This window comes from Mauremys reevesii, linkage group 20, assembly GCF_016161935.1.
Source record: "Mauremys reevesii isolate NIE-2019 linkage group 20, ASM1616193v1, whole genome shotgun sequence".
NCBI lineage: Eukaryota > Metazoa > Chordata > Testudines > Geoemydidae > Mauremys > Mauremys reevesii.
Genome location: NC_052642.1, coordinates 6952252 through 6967892, shown reverse-complemented (window position 1 = coordinate 6967892; position 15641 = coordinate 6952252). Strand labels below are relative to the sequence as shown.

The 15641-nt window shown below is 38.1% G+C and overlaps 1 protein-coding gene across 36 annotated transcripts in view; it reads left to right on the top strand.

Moving 5' to 3' along the window:
• The window catches only part of CUX1 (cut like homeobox 1), a 399391-nt gene that overhangs the window by 181673 nt on the left and 202077 nt on the right, over positions 1-15641 (top strand). For all 36 annotated transcript variants that reach the window (XM_039508427.1, XM_039508428.1, XM_039508426.1 and 33 more), the window contains one exon: positions 8331-8409. In XM_039508427.1, coding sequence (XP_039364361.1) covers positions 8331-8409 — 79 coding nt within the window. The remainder of the gene's footprint in view (positions 1-8330; positions 8410-15641) is intronic.

The window sequence follows — 15641 nt, the reverse complement described above, 5'->3', positions numbered from 1 at the left end:
GGAGTCATTGAGGGTGTTTTTTGAAGTGCGAGACAAATATGGAGTGAATGATGTGGAGCGTTTGGGAGGGGGACAGAGCTGAAGCCCCCTGACATTCCCCACTGCACATTTGACCCCCTTCTTTTCATCCCCATCTTCCCTTCATTGCTCTAGTACTGCTCCAACATTCCTTCCATCACCCATTGTTCATCCCCATACCTTTTGCTGCTCCAGGCCCCCTCACATGCACATCAGCTCCACTCTTCTTTTTGCCACGCAGGGCCCCTGTTAACCTTGGAGGATCATGAGGAGGTTGGGAAGGTGGTGGGGCTGTGAGTAGTGTATGTACCAACTTGAGGTAGGAGGTGCCAAGCCTAGAGGTGCTGGCGCTCAGCCCTGGGAAGTGCCGGCACAAATTAAGCACTGACTTTGGTGCAGTGACCACAGCATGTGTCATTGGGCCACCCAGTTACTATGGTCAGGTCTGCACTCAACAGTTACACTTGTAAATACCTACTGGGATGGGATGGGCAGGAGGATCAAAGACTTCAGAAGTCAGAGGAAGACAAGACTCGATCCTGTGGCCCTGGGAGAGTAAGCCCATCTCCAGGAAGGGCATGGTTGTTGGCTGGGAAGAACAGAGTGTATCTGGAGATGCTTAGAATACTTAGGCTATGTCTACACTACCGCGGTAAGTCGATCTATGCTATGCAACTCCAGCTACATGAATAACGTAGCTGGAGTCGATGTACCTTAAGTCGAGTAACTGCAAGGTCTACAGCGCAGAGGGTCGATGGGAGAAACTCTCCCATTGACTTACCTTACTCTTCTCGTCAGGGGTAGAGTACAGGGGTTGACCGGAGAGCAATCTGTTGTCGATTTGGTGGGTTTTCACTGGACCTGCTAAATTGACCACTGGTGGATGGATCTCAGTGCGTCAATCCTAGCTGTAGTGTAGACATAGCCTTAGGCTGCCTTGGGAACAGAAGATCTGGAACTTTGGAGGATCTGAGTCCCATTTATAGTGTCCTACAAACAGGGCTTTGGAGTGGAGCCCCGAGCAGGAGTGCGGAGCAGCTCTGGAGCAGTGGAACTTCAGGTTTTTGCCTGGAGCTGGAGCAGAGCCAGAGCAGAGCTCCAAAGCCCTGCATACAAGTGTAGGACTTGAAGGGTCAGTAGGTCATCTAGTCCTGTCCCCTCTACTCAAGGTAGGACTACGTAATAACTAGACCATTCCTGACAGGTGTTTGTGTAATCTTAAAAACCTCCAATAAGGGAAATGACTCAGTGTCCCTAGACAATTTGTTCCAATGCATAACTACCCTGACAGTTAGAAAGCTTTTCCTGATGTCCAGCCTAAACCTCCCTTGCTGCAATTTAAGCCCATTGCTTCTTGTCTTGTTCTTAGAGGTTAACAAGAACGTTTTTTGTCCTCCTCCTCATAAAAACCTTTTATGTACTTGAAAACTGCTACTCTGTCCTCCATCAGTCTTCTCTTCTCCAGACTAAATAGTCTTTCCTCAAAGGTCATGTTTTCTAGCCCTATAATCATTTTTGTTGCTGTCCTTTGGACTTTCTCCAGTTTGTCCCTATATTTCTCCAGTTTATCCAGATCATTTTGAATTTTAATTCTGTCCTCCAAAGCGCTTGCAATTCCTCCCAACTTGGTATCGTCCACAAACTTTATAAGTGTACTCTTTATATCATTATCTAAATCATAGATGAAGATATTGAACAGAATCAGTCCCAGGACCAATCCCTGTGGGACCCCACTTGATATGGTCTTCCAGCTTGATTGTGAACCACAGATAACTACTCTCTGGGAACGGTTTTCCAACAAGTTTTGCACCCACTTTATAGTAGCTCCATAATAGGCTGTATTTCTCTAGTTTGTTTATAAGAAGATCATGCGAGACAGTATCAAAAGCCTTCCTAAAGTCAAGATATACCACATCTACTGCTTTTCCCCCTATCCATAATCCCCCTGTCCCCCTATCCCCCTATCCCCTGTCAAAGAAAGCTACTATGTTGGTTTGACACGATTTGTTCATGACAAATCCATGCTGACTGTTACTTATCACCTTATTATCTTCTATGTGCTTGCAGATTGATTGCTTGATTATTTGCTCCATTCTTTCTGGGTACTGAAGTTAAGATGACCGGTCTGTAATTCCCTGGGTTGTCCTTATGCCCCTTCTTATAGATTGGTATATTTGCCCTCTTCCAGTCCTCTGGAATCTCTCCCATCTTCCTTCAGTTTTCAAAGATATTGGCTAATCTGTTTTATCTAATCTTATCTTTAATCTGCTGCTGTTGTCTTTATGCCAGATAGCTTTTGATCAAACTGTAATGTGCTGGTAAATGTAACTGGTGTACATGTCCCTAGGACTGTATTACTTAGAAGGTGGCACACATGTGCACTACATTAGAGCAACTGTGTTCACAGGCTTCCATTGTTTCCATGATAAGGCCCCATTTTTGTTCTATCTATACTATATGCTGTAAGCAGATTCACAAGCTTTTTCTTAAATGCGTCATTAAAATCCTTTTAAATGTGTTTAATTTATACAAATAATCAAACAAAACAGTTTTTTGCTTTGTGTTCTGTCACCTGTGAGTTTCTAATTAAAAAAAAAAAATTCTCAGCCCATTGGTTCATGATGCAGATATTACTGTTAGCATTAAAAAAGGCAAGTTTTTAATCTTAGAAAAGATACTGTACCTGTACAGTAAGTGGGCTCTAGCATGCATTGTGTATTGCATAGCTGTTAGGATGTATCACCTTTGAAACCGACATACTAATGGTTTAGATGAAAAACAGGCCTGGTTCTTTTGTAATTTCTCCAAAGAATGAATTGTATCATTGCTTAATGTTAATAATACTTACTAGCACCACTGTTTGATTTCCAGGCGGTTCCTCCAAGAATTATGGCATGGTTTTAAAAAAGCGAAAAGCGTGGTGACAATCCTTTACTATTCTTAATGGCACTTCCAAACGCCAAAGAAATTAAATTCAAACTACGTTAAAAAGAGCTAATTTTGTAATGCAAAATGATGGGAGTAAAGAAATTCTGGATTGAGTGTGTGTGTGTGTGTGTGTGTGTGTATCCATGTGTGCACACCCTTAACTCAGTCGGTTGTATCCCAGGTTATCCTGTATATAGAGACTTCTGCAACAGGAAAAATGGGACCAATAAAGGGATTTTCGTTTGGTTAGTTACGTGAAAATCTATATTTGTCAGGAATCTATCAAGTTAACTATTAGAGCTTTAAATTTATTTTTATAATTAGTCTTTGCAAAGTTAATTCGATATATGAGCCATATATTTTAAGGTGGTAAATTAGTTGCAGGTTGGGTACAGTATAATAAAAGGATATTTATTCCTTAGAGTATTGGAGGGTTTGTGAGGATGAATATCACAAATGTACATCCAGTGGTGAAATGTAAAGGGATCAGGACTAGAAAATCCCTATTAAATCTCCACACAGGTTATGCATGTCTGACATATTTTATGTGCTGCTAACATTACTATAATTATTAAAGCACTGACATGGTCGTTGAAATACAAGGCACAGACGACAATATGATCCCTCCCCTGATGAGCTATATTTGGAATATTGAATTGCAAAAAAATATATATGTAGTGATCTAACTGTGATCCATGTTGAAAGTCTCAGATCCTTTAGCTCCTCCATGGCTGTCATTGCCATGTGCCTCTTTCTCATTCTGCATCCAGCGTTTTTACCCATTGATCATGTCATCACAACTGCCGCTCTTGTTAAGTGTCAGTGAAAGATTCGTTGGCAGCTGGAAATCCCAACTTCCCCACTAAAAGCTTTATCTCTTGTGCTGTACCTTTAAATTCTAAAATGCAGCAGTGCGATGTTTGGTCTGTGACTGTACTGTATGAGAAAGTATTTAGTTCAGTACAGCCTGTTCTCCAGTGCAGTCCACTCCTTTCAGATCAGAACACTGAATCTAGGGGATTTGTGGCAGTACAGTCTCAGACTTTCAATTAGTATTGAACTTCCTCAAAGCATAAAGAGTTAGAGATTACAAATTAAAGTGATGGGTTTTACCTATCTCTGTTTGAACTTAACTAGACACGGGTCTGCTGTAACTCAGGTAGTTCTAATGTAAACTTAATCTTCCTAGACTTGGACAGTGCTCACTAAACTCATGGCCAGTTTCTGATCTTTGTAATATGTGGGTAAATCCAGAGCTCAGTCGAGTGATTTCATTGGCATTACCCAGGTGTAACAGAGATCAGAATCTGACCCAGTGCATATAAATTAGTCTGTCCAAGCTAGTATGGTGGTATGCCAATAATTCATCTGTTGCACTGGCGACTAAGGATTGGGAACAGATTAAGGAGTCTCTCTGGTCTAGTAGACAGATAATTATGGAAATGATTTCTTCTGTCTGTGGGCTGAACTTCGAGCTCTGTTCAACAACTCATGAAAGAGCTTGACCTTGGAAAATAAGGTGGACAGGAGGAGGATTGCTCACACACTAGTTTCTTATTTCTGTTATCTCCATATAGCTCCATTGGTATTTTAAAGATGAACAGTATGCTAAGGAGGGAGGATTGCTAACACACTAGTAGTGTCTTATTTCTGTTATCTCAATATAGCTCCAGTGGTATTATCAAGACAAATAGTATGCCAAAACTTAAAAGTGAACATATGCTTGTGGGGGTGGGGAGTACAGGGGTCACTGCTGTTTCTTTCTAGTCAGAAAAGACTTAATGTGCTTGGTTTAGATAAGTTAAGGTTCACAGCTGAGCTGATCTCAGAAGTTGGCTAGTGTAATTTTTAGTTGACACGTGGCTCCCTAAACTTTTTAGAGCTTACAAAATTCCACAGCCAGAGTTTTTGTGACATAGTTAACACTGTTCTAACTTACTCCATTCCCAACTGGTCGTCATTGACTCCTGAGGCAACACCACCTTCATTTTAAAAGTGTGTTGTGTGAACTGTACAAGTATATTTATTTCCATGTTATTTCATGGCTTTGTTTTTCCTGTGTCTCTGGTGGTGGTGGTGGTTGTTTCTTTTGTACTCTGCTTCTTTGTGTAATTGAAACGACCACATGTTTTGGTGCTTTGTCTTTCCCTATTACATAGAATCATAGGATTGGAAGGGACCTCAAGAGGTCATCTAGTCCAATCCCCTGCACTCATGGCAGGACTAAGTATTATCTAGTTTACACTCCCTACCTCTGAACATTCAGAAGCAGTATCCCTACTTATTTTTTAATCCATGTTAAAACAAATGTTGTGCTTTATTCTAGTTTTGTGTTTGTGTATTGGTTATAAAATGTGCTAAGGTGCTCACAGTAAACACAATCTATAAATCAGATAGATTGATAATTTGTCAGACTGCCCAAACAGTCCTAAAATGAAATAATGTGAATGGAAATCCTGGTGCCTTAGTCTAACTATTTGCAATCTCAGTTCTGGATTTAGGACTCGAAAGAGTCAGGAGCATTACTGTCAATTACAAAACTGCTTGCCATCTTTGATCCACCTGGTGTATGTCATTTGAACTCTATTTTACACTTTAATATTAATCAGTTTATAATCAGGTGTTGGTGCCTCAGTGATATACTTTATATTGTTTAAACAGGAAATAGGTTTGTGTCATTTTTTAGAAAAGAAAACCTTTTGATATGAAAATAAATCCATTCAGGTTTTTCATAGACAGGGTGTCTCAATCAACTGGAATGCTGTTGCTTTGCTAGAAAGGGTGAATGATTTCCCTCCCCCACCCCCCATAAGTATAGTATCGGTTCTCTACTGTTAATAGGGTTTAATAGTTATAATTTAGATCTGTACTATGTAGAAAAGTTGCAAATGGAGATAAAATTGTGTATAGGGACATTGAGATCCAGAAGTACAACATATGGTACATATGTCCTTTCAGAGCTTTCATTTATATATCCAGAATATACCTCTTCATCTGAACCTCAAAAAGCTAGCTAGTGGCTCTCCTATCTATTCTCTCTACTTCAAAAACATTGTTTAGTTCTCTCAAGCATTGATTTACACCATCTTATGCTTTTCAGGCTTTGGCAATTTGTTCCAAATTCCAGTTTCCAAATATTCTGAAATACTTGTGCTCATTCCCTCATGAACATCATCCCATTTGTGGTTTCTTATGTTTGAATTAATAAACAACTTACTCACAACCATCTATTCCTTGCTTTCCAGTGTGTCTTATGCCCTATGAGATTCCACTGTTTTTCCATAACCTTTTTTGGTAAACTGTAAAAGCCAAGCATAGCCAATCTTTCTTCAGAATTTATATCTGCTCCCCAAATCCGCAATCATTTTGCACTCTGCTTGCTTTCAATTTCACCAATACCCTTGATTTTCTAAGCTACCAGGAATTGCACAAAGTAGTCTAGGTTCCAATATTACATCTGTGTTAGTTAGGTGTAACTCCACTGAAGTCTGTTGAGTTACTCCATATTTTCCTGGGTGCAAGTGAGATCAGAATTTGGCTCATCGTTCTACTTGCAGCCTTGTATTGTCTCAAAATAACTTCTGTCTCTACAACCTTTCTCTGTATATCCCAAGATTGTGTTACTACTGCCAAGCATTGTGCAGATGCTTTTAGTGTCCTTATTTTCCTCCTGGACCCCTCCCCCCAAGTCTTGTCTTGGTTTATATACTGTATTGTGCTGTTCAGTAGTTTTTACAATTGTCCATCTCTCCTAGTTTTGTCGCCTTAACTTCTTTATAATGATCTCTACAAGTCAGTTATTAGTCCATAAGACTAATCTATACAAGTCATTTGGAATTTGTATGCCCTGTTCCTGTGCACAATGTTTGACTCCCTCCATTATGTTAATCATCTATAGTTCTAGGCTTTTTCAAAATCCTTCCCTTTACAAAGTCATTTCATATCAAGTAAACAGATGTGGCACCAAGTCTGACCCTGCAGCACCCCCCTCCTTATCTCTCTCCTCCCTGAGCTGTTTCCTTTCACTGGCACCCTGTGTTTCCTGTGCCAAAGCCAGTTTAGAATCCATTTCAATAGGTTGCTCGTAGGATACTTTCTAATTCTGCAAGTCAAACTCTCATGTAGTAGAGTATCAGATACTTTCCTGAAACATGGATACAGTAAACTCTGTCCATTGTGTCAGCCTTATCTACCAAATCAGTAACGTGGTTAAAGAATTCAAGGACGTTTTTTAGACAGGACCTTCCTTTTTGTAGTTCTTGTTGACGTACACATCTTTCAAATGTTTCATAATCTTATCCCTTATCAATTGTTTCTCTCTAGTTGAAATGAGGCTTACATATCCAGATCCTTCCTTGTGTTTTAGTAAAAATATGGGTACCATAATATCCATCCTTTGAGTGCTGAGACCTCAGTGTACTGTTAGAAAACTTTGCCAAAGACTTTCCTGTTTCCCTAATTGTCGTCTTCTGCACTGGAGTGTATAAAAAGGTGCTTTGTGAACCTTTAATCATTATAAATGTTTTGTTATCTAATCCAATGCACTAGGAACTTAAAAATAAATCATATTCTTCACCCAAGGAATGTTTAGTCCATTCTCAGAGTTGTTAACCTTCCATTTATTTTGGGAATGAAATCACTGAGAAAAACTACAATAAACAGTATTGGGTAAGTGTTGTCATCACACATGGATGCACAGCTCCTCTTATCTTCAGGGGGAGTTCCACATACGTATCTATGGGCAGCATCTGCCCCTACTGGTGTAATTTAGGCTCACAAAAGTCAGGATATTCAGAATTTAAATGGAAATATGTGTCTAACCTTTACAGGAGAACTCCTTTGTATGTGGGAGATCCATGACTGCTTAGTCTTTGGTATAGCAGTGTTCTAGGAAAAATGTCTCATGACCTGCCAGGAGACCTGATAGAAATACAAAGCTATGCACATGTTGCCGAAAAAGGTGGAATGAAGCACAAACCTTGCCTGTGTATGATGCTATAGTATAGATAGGCTTCAGTTAGTGGCAAACAAAATAAATCATTCATGGGAAAACCTGTGTCCCAGATATGTTTTAATCTATATACTGTGTGACTAAGGATTAAAATAGATGGTATTGGGCATAAAATATGGATGTTCACTATTCTGCTAGAATAGGTGTTTTAGTATATATGATACAAACACACAGAAAAAAATCATATTCTATAGCTGATTCGCACTAGTACTTCTCAATGTGTATATAGAAAACTCAGTTTCCCATTTTACATTTGAATTAAATTGAAACTGTTGATACATTTATTCATTTATGTATATGGTGCCATTGCTCTGTGTGTGTGTTTGTTTTGTTTGAACAAGTCTAAAGCTTTCTTTTCCCTCACCCTTTTTAGATTGATGCATTAGGTAAAAGAAGCAAAGAAGCAGAGGCAGCCTTCTTGAATGTCTATAAGAGATTAATTGATGTTCCAGGTAAGCAAATTATTATCCTACTCTGAAAAGCAAATGGTCTCTTTAGTTCCAGATGCTATTGGGAATTTCTTCTTCTTTTGCCTTTGCTAAGTTATGTTTGAGTAGTGGTTTTATTCTCAAATTGATGTACTATGGCATTGTTTCTAACTGAAAGAACTGTAACTTAGGCGCATTGATGGCTCCTCTTAAAACAGTTCATTGAGTTCACGTATTAAGTACTGTGAGAATCATTTTATATTTAATTGTTACAGTACCATATGATTCTGAAATCTGTTCTGAATGTTAATGGTTTATTAAATAAATTCACAGACTTTTAAGAGAGACTCTCTGAAACTGTATTATAATGGTGCAAACAGAAGAAATCAATGTCGTAGCGCCGTTTAAAGTGCTGATAAAAGAGCAACTCTGCGCATCTCCAAGCACACACAAACCTTTCAGTTTGTTTCCAGAGCTCAGGCTTTACCACTGCTGCTAAGTAGTTGTGAATAGGAAAAGCATTTTGGATATTGACAAACTAAACTCTGTCAAGCTTCAATTTTATTAAAATTAAGTCTGTACATAATTATTAAGTAAAGGCTGGTCATGTATAAGTATCAGATTGGAAGTTTCCTTTATTCCGGGGGCAGCCCAAATTTCAAGATTTTTTTTCTACTTACAATTTGAGAGGGCGTATATGCTCAATAGGTACATTAGATTGGTTGGAGGAGACTTTTTTTTCTTTTTGCTGTCATGTTCAGATAAGATGGCTGGGAGTCAGAGTTCTGGGTTTTCTTTCCAGCACCATCATTGTCTGCATGGTCATGGACAAGTGACAAGTTAGACAATCACATATTCATTTCAAATTTCTAACAGTAAAAAAATTCTCAATATTTTATTTACAGCTTATTTAATGATTAAGTATTCATCACTTAATTCTCCAGGCAAAGCATTATAATTAAAAGTATTATCATTTGTATTACAGAAGTGAATAGAGGCAAGGGCCTCTGTGCTGGTTGCAGTACAATTAATATATAGATCACATATATCATGGACTCGTCCATATTCATTCTGCCCAACTAAGGGGGCCCACCGTTCCCCCTAGGCAGTAGCTTATCCAATTAGGTTGTTCAAATATGGCCTGTGAGGTTTCATTCATTTACTTGTTTCCTACTCTGTGTCCTCACTCTTTTGTAGATAAGTCACAGTTTACTGCACTTGCCCTGTGGCTCAGAAAGGTAATAGATTTCTCCAAGAAGGCCTATGCTTTGAGTGTCCCGTGCATGTGGCATATGGCAGCCTGCTATGTTGTCCTCTAAGCCATAATTTGTCATTCTCATGGTCCATTTTCAGCGCTGATTGGTTACATAGAAAGAAGAGAGCATGCTTCTCCCCCCCTCCTGCACAGTAGAAGATATTTTTGGTAAAACATACATTATCATAGGTGCAAGATCCAAAAGGCATAGAATCAAATAGAAAATTTCATGTGGAACATAAAAATGTACGACTCTCCTGTTTGGGGATCCTCACTTATGAGAGAGATTTCTATAATACCTAGTTGTGAGTGAAAGACTTCTTCTCTTCTTCCTTTCCTTCATTAGCCCAAGCAACGTTATACATGCACTCTTTCACACTCCACGGTCCTTCATTGCCCACTTGTTACATATACATGTTGTATTTTGTATGCCAGTCAGAGTCCCCGTCCCTCCCTCCCCCCCCCCCCCCGATTCTTACCATCACAGGAAATTTTAAGATGGCTAGGTTAGAACACAATGGAATCTGTGGGGCTGGTAATAACTGCACAGTTTCCCCCCTCAGTTAAATCTCCAGAAATCCTGCCTCATGGACAGTGGCATTGGAACAAGTTTTGTAGCGGGGATGCTGAAAGCCACTAAATAAAACTGTTAACCCTGTATATGATGGAAGCCACTTCAAGCCAGGGGGTACTGCCACACCCCTAGTTCCAGCAGCCCTGCTCATGGAAGGAAGAGCCTGCTTGGTGTTCACCTTTAAATGTGATTGGGTGGTGAGTGGAAAGACCTCTGTTAGATCCCTGCCTATGGTGGAACAAAAATTTAAAAAAATTGAAAATAAACCCAACATATCCCTTTATGGCTATATACAGGTATGCAAGCACTTATTTTCCACAAACCATTTAAAGAAAATTAAATCTAGTCCATCAAGGTGAATAGGAAGGTGTAGCACCTGTGTACTTTCCCAGATGACTTTGTGTAGATGTGCTCATTATAATGCTGATACTGATAACGCCATCATTTTGTGCTAGTCTTTCATGTTTTTTTCCATCTTACGTGGTCTTCTGTGTTTATGGATGGCCTTTCTCTCACTAAATGGTATCAGGATACCTTTGTCAGGCATGTGGGGTTTAGCACTATATGTAATTTGACCTACCGCTTCTGTCTGTCTCAAATATTTACTCATATTTTCAGTTTCAAAATGTAGCTATGGTGTTCTTCGGATGTGCGTACTAAGCTATGCCATTCTGATAATGCTGTGATCCTGCAGAGATGCAGCATGGAATGAAGGTTGGAATGCTGCAGAGTGGCTATTTAGTATCACACATCACTGTTATATGACCAGGGTACAATTGTATCAGAAATTCAGTATCCTTTTATAGTACCATATAAAAATTGCACCTAATGTCTAATTCCCAGCAGATGGTTTTATGGGTCTTGAAGAAAGCATATATACCTCTGTTCGGTAATAACGTACACACTTTTTACAATTAAAAATGCTACTATTTTAATTTTACTCATTAAATGTATCCATATTGAAACACCAGATGCAATCCTTTATGGATTCAGCTATATTTGAGGACTTTCTTTACTGACTTGTATGGAGAATTTTCACTTGGACTCATTTGTAAAGAATTTGGAAAAAAAGTGACATTTTTATCTGCAAAATTGCCCTTAGAAATAGAATGGTTTGCTCATATAAAAGATAGCTATGCCCATTCCCACCTACACCTCTACCTCAATATAATGTGACCCGATATAACACGAATTTGGATATAACGCAGTAAAGCAGCGCTCCAGGGAGCGGGGCTGTGCACGCTGGTGGATCAAAGCAAGTTTGATATAACATGGTTTCACCTATAATACGGTAAGATTTTTTGGCTCCTGAAGGCAGCGTTGTATCGAGGTAGAGGTGTATTTATATTGCTATTCAAGTACCCCATCAACCTGTGTGCTAAAAAATGTATAATTTTTAAAGTTAAATCCCACAAAGTATACCTTCAGTATGTTTTGTCTACATTTGTGTCGCTTTAATTGTTCAAAAATGTACTGTTTGTTTTGTTGGGTACCAAAACCTTTTTTAATTAAAAAAGAAATCTTTTGTCATTTAACTTCCTTTTTCTCAGATGTAGAACAGAGTTAATATAAATGTATTCCTATCATGTGAATTGTCAGAATTGTGCCAATGGTGGAACTTATTTTGAAAAATTAAGTTTTTTTCATTCATTCTTTTTTTTTTTCCCTCGCCCTCAGAAAACAGAAGATATTAGGGAGGTTTTCTTGTCTTCCTGCTAACGCCAATTGCATTATGCCAACATCTGAGTTCACAAAACTAGAGACTAAAATACGTTTGAGTAGCATTTAATATTTGAACTACTAATGCACTCACAAACCTGCTCTGTGATTAGGATTCCAGTGTGCTGATGACATGGTCCCTACCCTGAAGAGTTTACAGTCTAAAAAAGACAAGAGGAATAAAAAGGATGGAGGGCGAGGATAATAAAATACATGAAAATTTCTTACGTATATTTGCATGAAATATTACAGTTGCAGATTGCTAAGGAGCCAACTATCAACCCTTTCATCTAACCATCATAAATTAGCTGACTTCTTTTATATGTGCCACAGTGGGAGTAGGCCTTCAGGAGAAATTTGCAGGAGAAGATGGACTTATGGATCAGTTGAGGGAGGGCCTTCCACACGAAGAATTACATAAGTATTTTGTTCATACATGATTATGATTCAATCCCGCGAACGCATAATGCTTTCTTCTATAAGATACACTATGCAAGTACTGGCAATAGATGGTATAAAATTAATCAAGTAACCATTAATAAGTAATCAATAATAAACAAAAGGGAATTATTTCCATGCCCAGAAAAGAAAATCTGCTCTTTCTTAAAGAGCTCTTAATACCATGATTCTCATTTGCTTATTATTTGTTTTTATATATTAACAACTCTGTCAAGGGTATTAAAGATAAAAGTAAGCTAACTTACTTTGACAGAGTTCCAGCACTGCATTATAGTATGTTAAGAATTTCAGCTATGTTGGAGTCTGGAGAATTTATAATTGGCTAGAGAGAACTTCTTTCATGTAGGTCACCATTTCAAATGCTTTATTTGTTTATATCACGGTAGCCCCCAGAATGTGCTATGCTCTGTACAAACATGTAGAAAGTTCTGCCCCCAAGAGTTTACAATCTAGAAAGTCAGGCAGATGGGGCTTGGGAGGGAGAAAAGGATACAACTTAAAGGTTCATTTAAAAATGTTTTTTGTTTAAATCTTATGAGGTCAGAGGTGAGGTAAGAGAAAAGGAAGGATGGGATGAATTAATGGGAACAAGGGAACAGGACAAAGAAGGGAAGGGGAAGAAGAGACCCATGCTGTTTTTGTAATCTGATAAAGACTTCAACAGCTACTAAAAGTGTTAGAAGACAGTTTGTCAGATGAAGTGGAGGTTTCAGGCTATTACCTTCATTTAGTGCTTTTCAGAAAAGAATACAGAAAAGTAATCCTTCACTTATACCAGCGGTGAGAAATGTTGGGAAGTAGGAATTTGGTTTGGTTTGGTTTTTTGTTTCTTCCCAAGTACAATGTATAATATTAAACAAGAGATACAAGATTCATGATAACTCAGGTAAACTGGAGAGTGTATACACCAATATACTTAACAAAATGGTCAGAGAGCCACCAAACTTGCTTAATTAGAACACACGCATACTGCCCTTTGTGCTTATAAAGTAATGTCAATTGTATGCCAATTTAAAAAGGGGGTGAAGAGGTGAGAGTGAGGGTGAATCGGGTCCCAAGTGAGCAAGTTACAAAGATTCTGAAATGAGATACTAAAATATGTTTTAAAAAGTTAATACGTTCTAAATACTTCTAATTGTGTTGATCTTCAATCATTTGGCAAAACTCTGTATAAAGAGCAGGTTCAGCACAGAGTTATGCTAAGGCTTCTAAGTGTAGTATATAGAAGATCAGGACTGATCAGCATTGGCAAACCTGTGAGAAACTTATACAATATTTGCCTACAGTGTGCTGACTCTAATCGGTGCCTAACTTCTGTTAGAAATAACATGCATCAAAATAATCATCCTTTTATAAAATAAAGCACAGGAAATCATATTAGAGTAATAAAATGAAATGGCTTAGGTTTTTGCTGTCACTAGTGATAATTTGACAGTGGCGATAAATATGCATATTCATTACCAATTGTAGAATACTTGGTCAGTCATTTTGCTGTGAGAATTATGTATATAACAGTAAATGAAATTATGAATTCACTCTACTGTGGCTCTTTCGGGTAATGTTGATTGCTAATTTGACTCTTGAACCATTGAGGTCCTGAGTATCACTGCTTTAAAGCTTTCTGAGGCCTGCAGAATTTAGGCTTGTACTATTAGTGGATAATGAAGACTAACATTCCCTTCACTGTTTGTGGCCACCTTAAATTCCCTGCTGTATTTTTTTTTTAAATGCAGTGTCCTATTGTTTTAAATCTAAATGGGTGGTGTGTGTTTGGGGGTCAGGAGGGACTGCTCCACTTTGTAAAAGTGGAAAAATGACGGATAAGTTAGCCCAGTGAAAAAAACAGATGATATGTATAATTCCTGGTTTTAAAGCACAACCTTTTCATGTTCTCTATAAAACGGGGGAGTGGAGATGATGGGCTTTGTTTCAAAATGGAATTAGGGCTATAACTCTTCTGTCCCTTAGGCTAGTGGAGTCATAGGGGAAGAGGAGGAAAGCTGCAGTTTATTGCATGAAATATTTGCCTCAGTCTCTTTAGGCTATTTCAATTTACCCCTGAATTTTGGGGGGAATAATTAATGAAATAATTAAGTATGCTGTGGGGTATTTGAATATTCAAAAGCTACAATGTAATTATTATTTTTCTAAAACATGTTTTCAGATTTTCACGTGTGATCTCTCAAGAAATCATTTGCATTTACTCCATCAAGACCTTGTATAACTCATTGCCATGCAATTTTACTAACCCAGAGACAATATTCGTAAGGAATATCTCCACCACAAATGTTTATTGCAAAGATGAGGCACAGGGGGACAAGGACGGGAATGATGTATTAAAAAACTCATTTTGCTTTGTGGTAATGACAGTGTGACACAGCAGAACTTGTGCACTGGCTTTGTTGTGGTTTTTTGTTCATTTAATTGTAATTGTACATTTTAAAAAACTCGCATTAAGGAGTTTTCTTTCACTGCTTTGTCATTTTGTGTGGGAGTTTCTTGAGAACAATTGCTAAAATAGCATCACTTAAGACATAGTTTAGGCAACACAAATAGTCTCTTTGAAAGAATTGCAGTGCATTGGATGAATTATTTTTAGATCCAAACCTTAGGAAACACATTGCCAATTATATAAAATATTAATTGCCACTAGTTCTGGCAGTGTTTCATAACTTGCTGTCTTACTGTTGTCAATATTATAGGCCTGTAATGAGGAGGAAGCAGAGGTGTGAGAGACCAGACTTTTGTTTTGAAAAATCACCTCAAAAGCTCCATATCTAAAATATCGGGTGAACAAGTTTTTATAAGGTTGTTCAGATTTTCGTTACTAAACCAAATAAAATGGGAAACATGATTTTCTGTTCTTAAGTATGGAGTTGTGTACACTTTTTCCTGTATGTCACTAAACAAGTGCACCAGTAAACTCTGAAATTAGAGGCTTATGATTATTTTTAAAGGTTTATGATTTGCATCTTTCCTGTCCTAGCAACATATAGGTAATCCACTCATTTCTCCTGTACATTTCAAGACCGGTATTACATTACTAGTTACTGTTAGAAATGGTGCAAATGTGAATATTTTAATACTACCACTGTGGCACAAAATTAAATCCTACAACATATATAGACACATCTGAAATTTATAGTGACCTGTGTTTTAGCACATGTTACTCTTGCAGAAATTTTAAGTCCCCAGTCATGCTGATGTAAAAGCTTTGTGTGGAGACTTAAAATTCACAGAGAACATTGT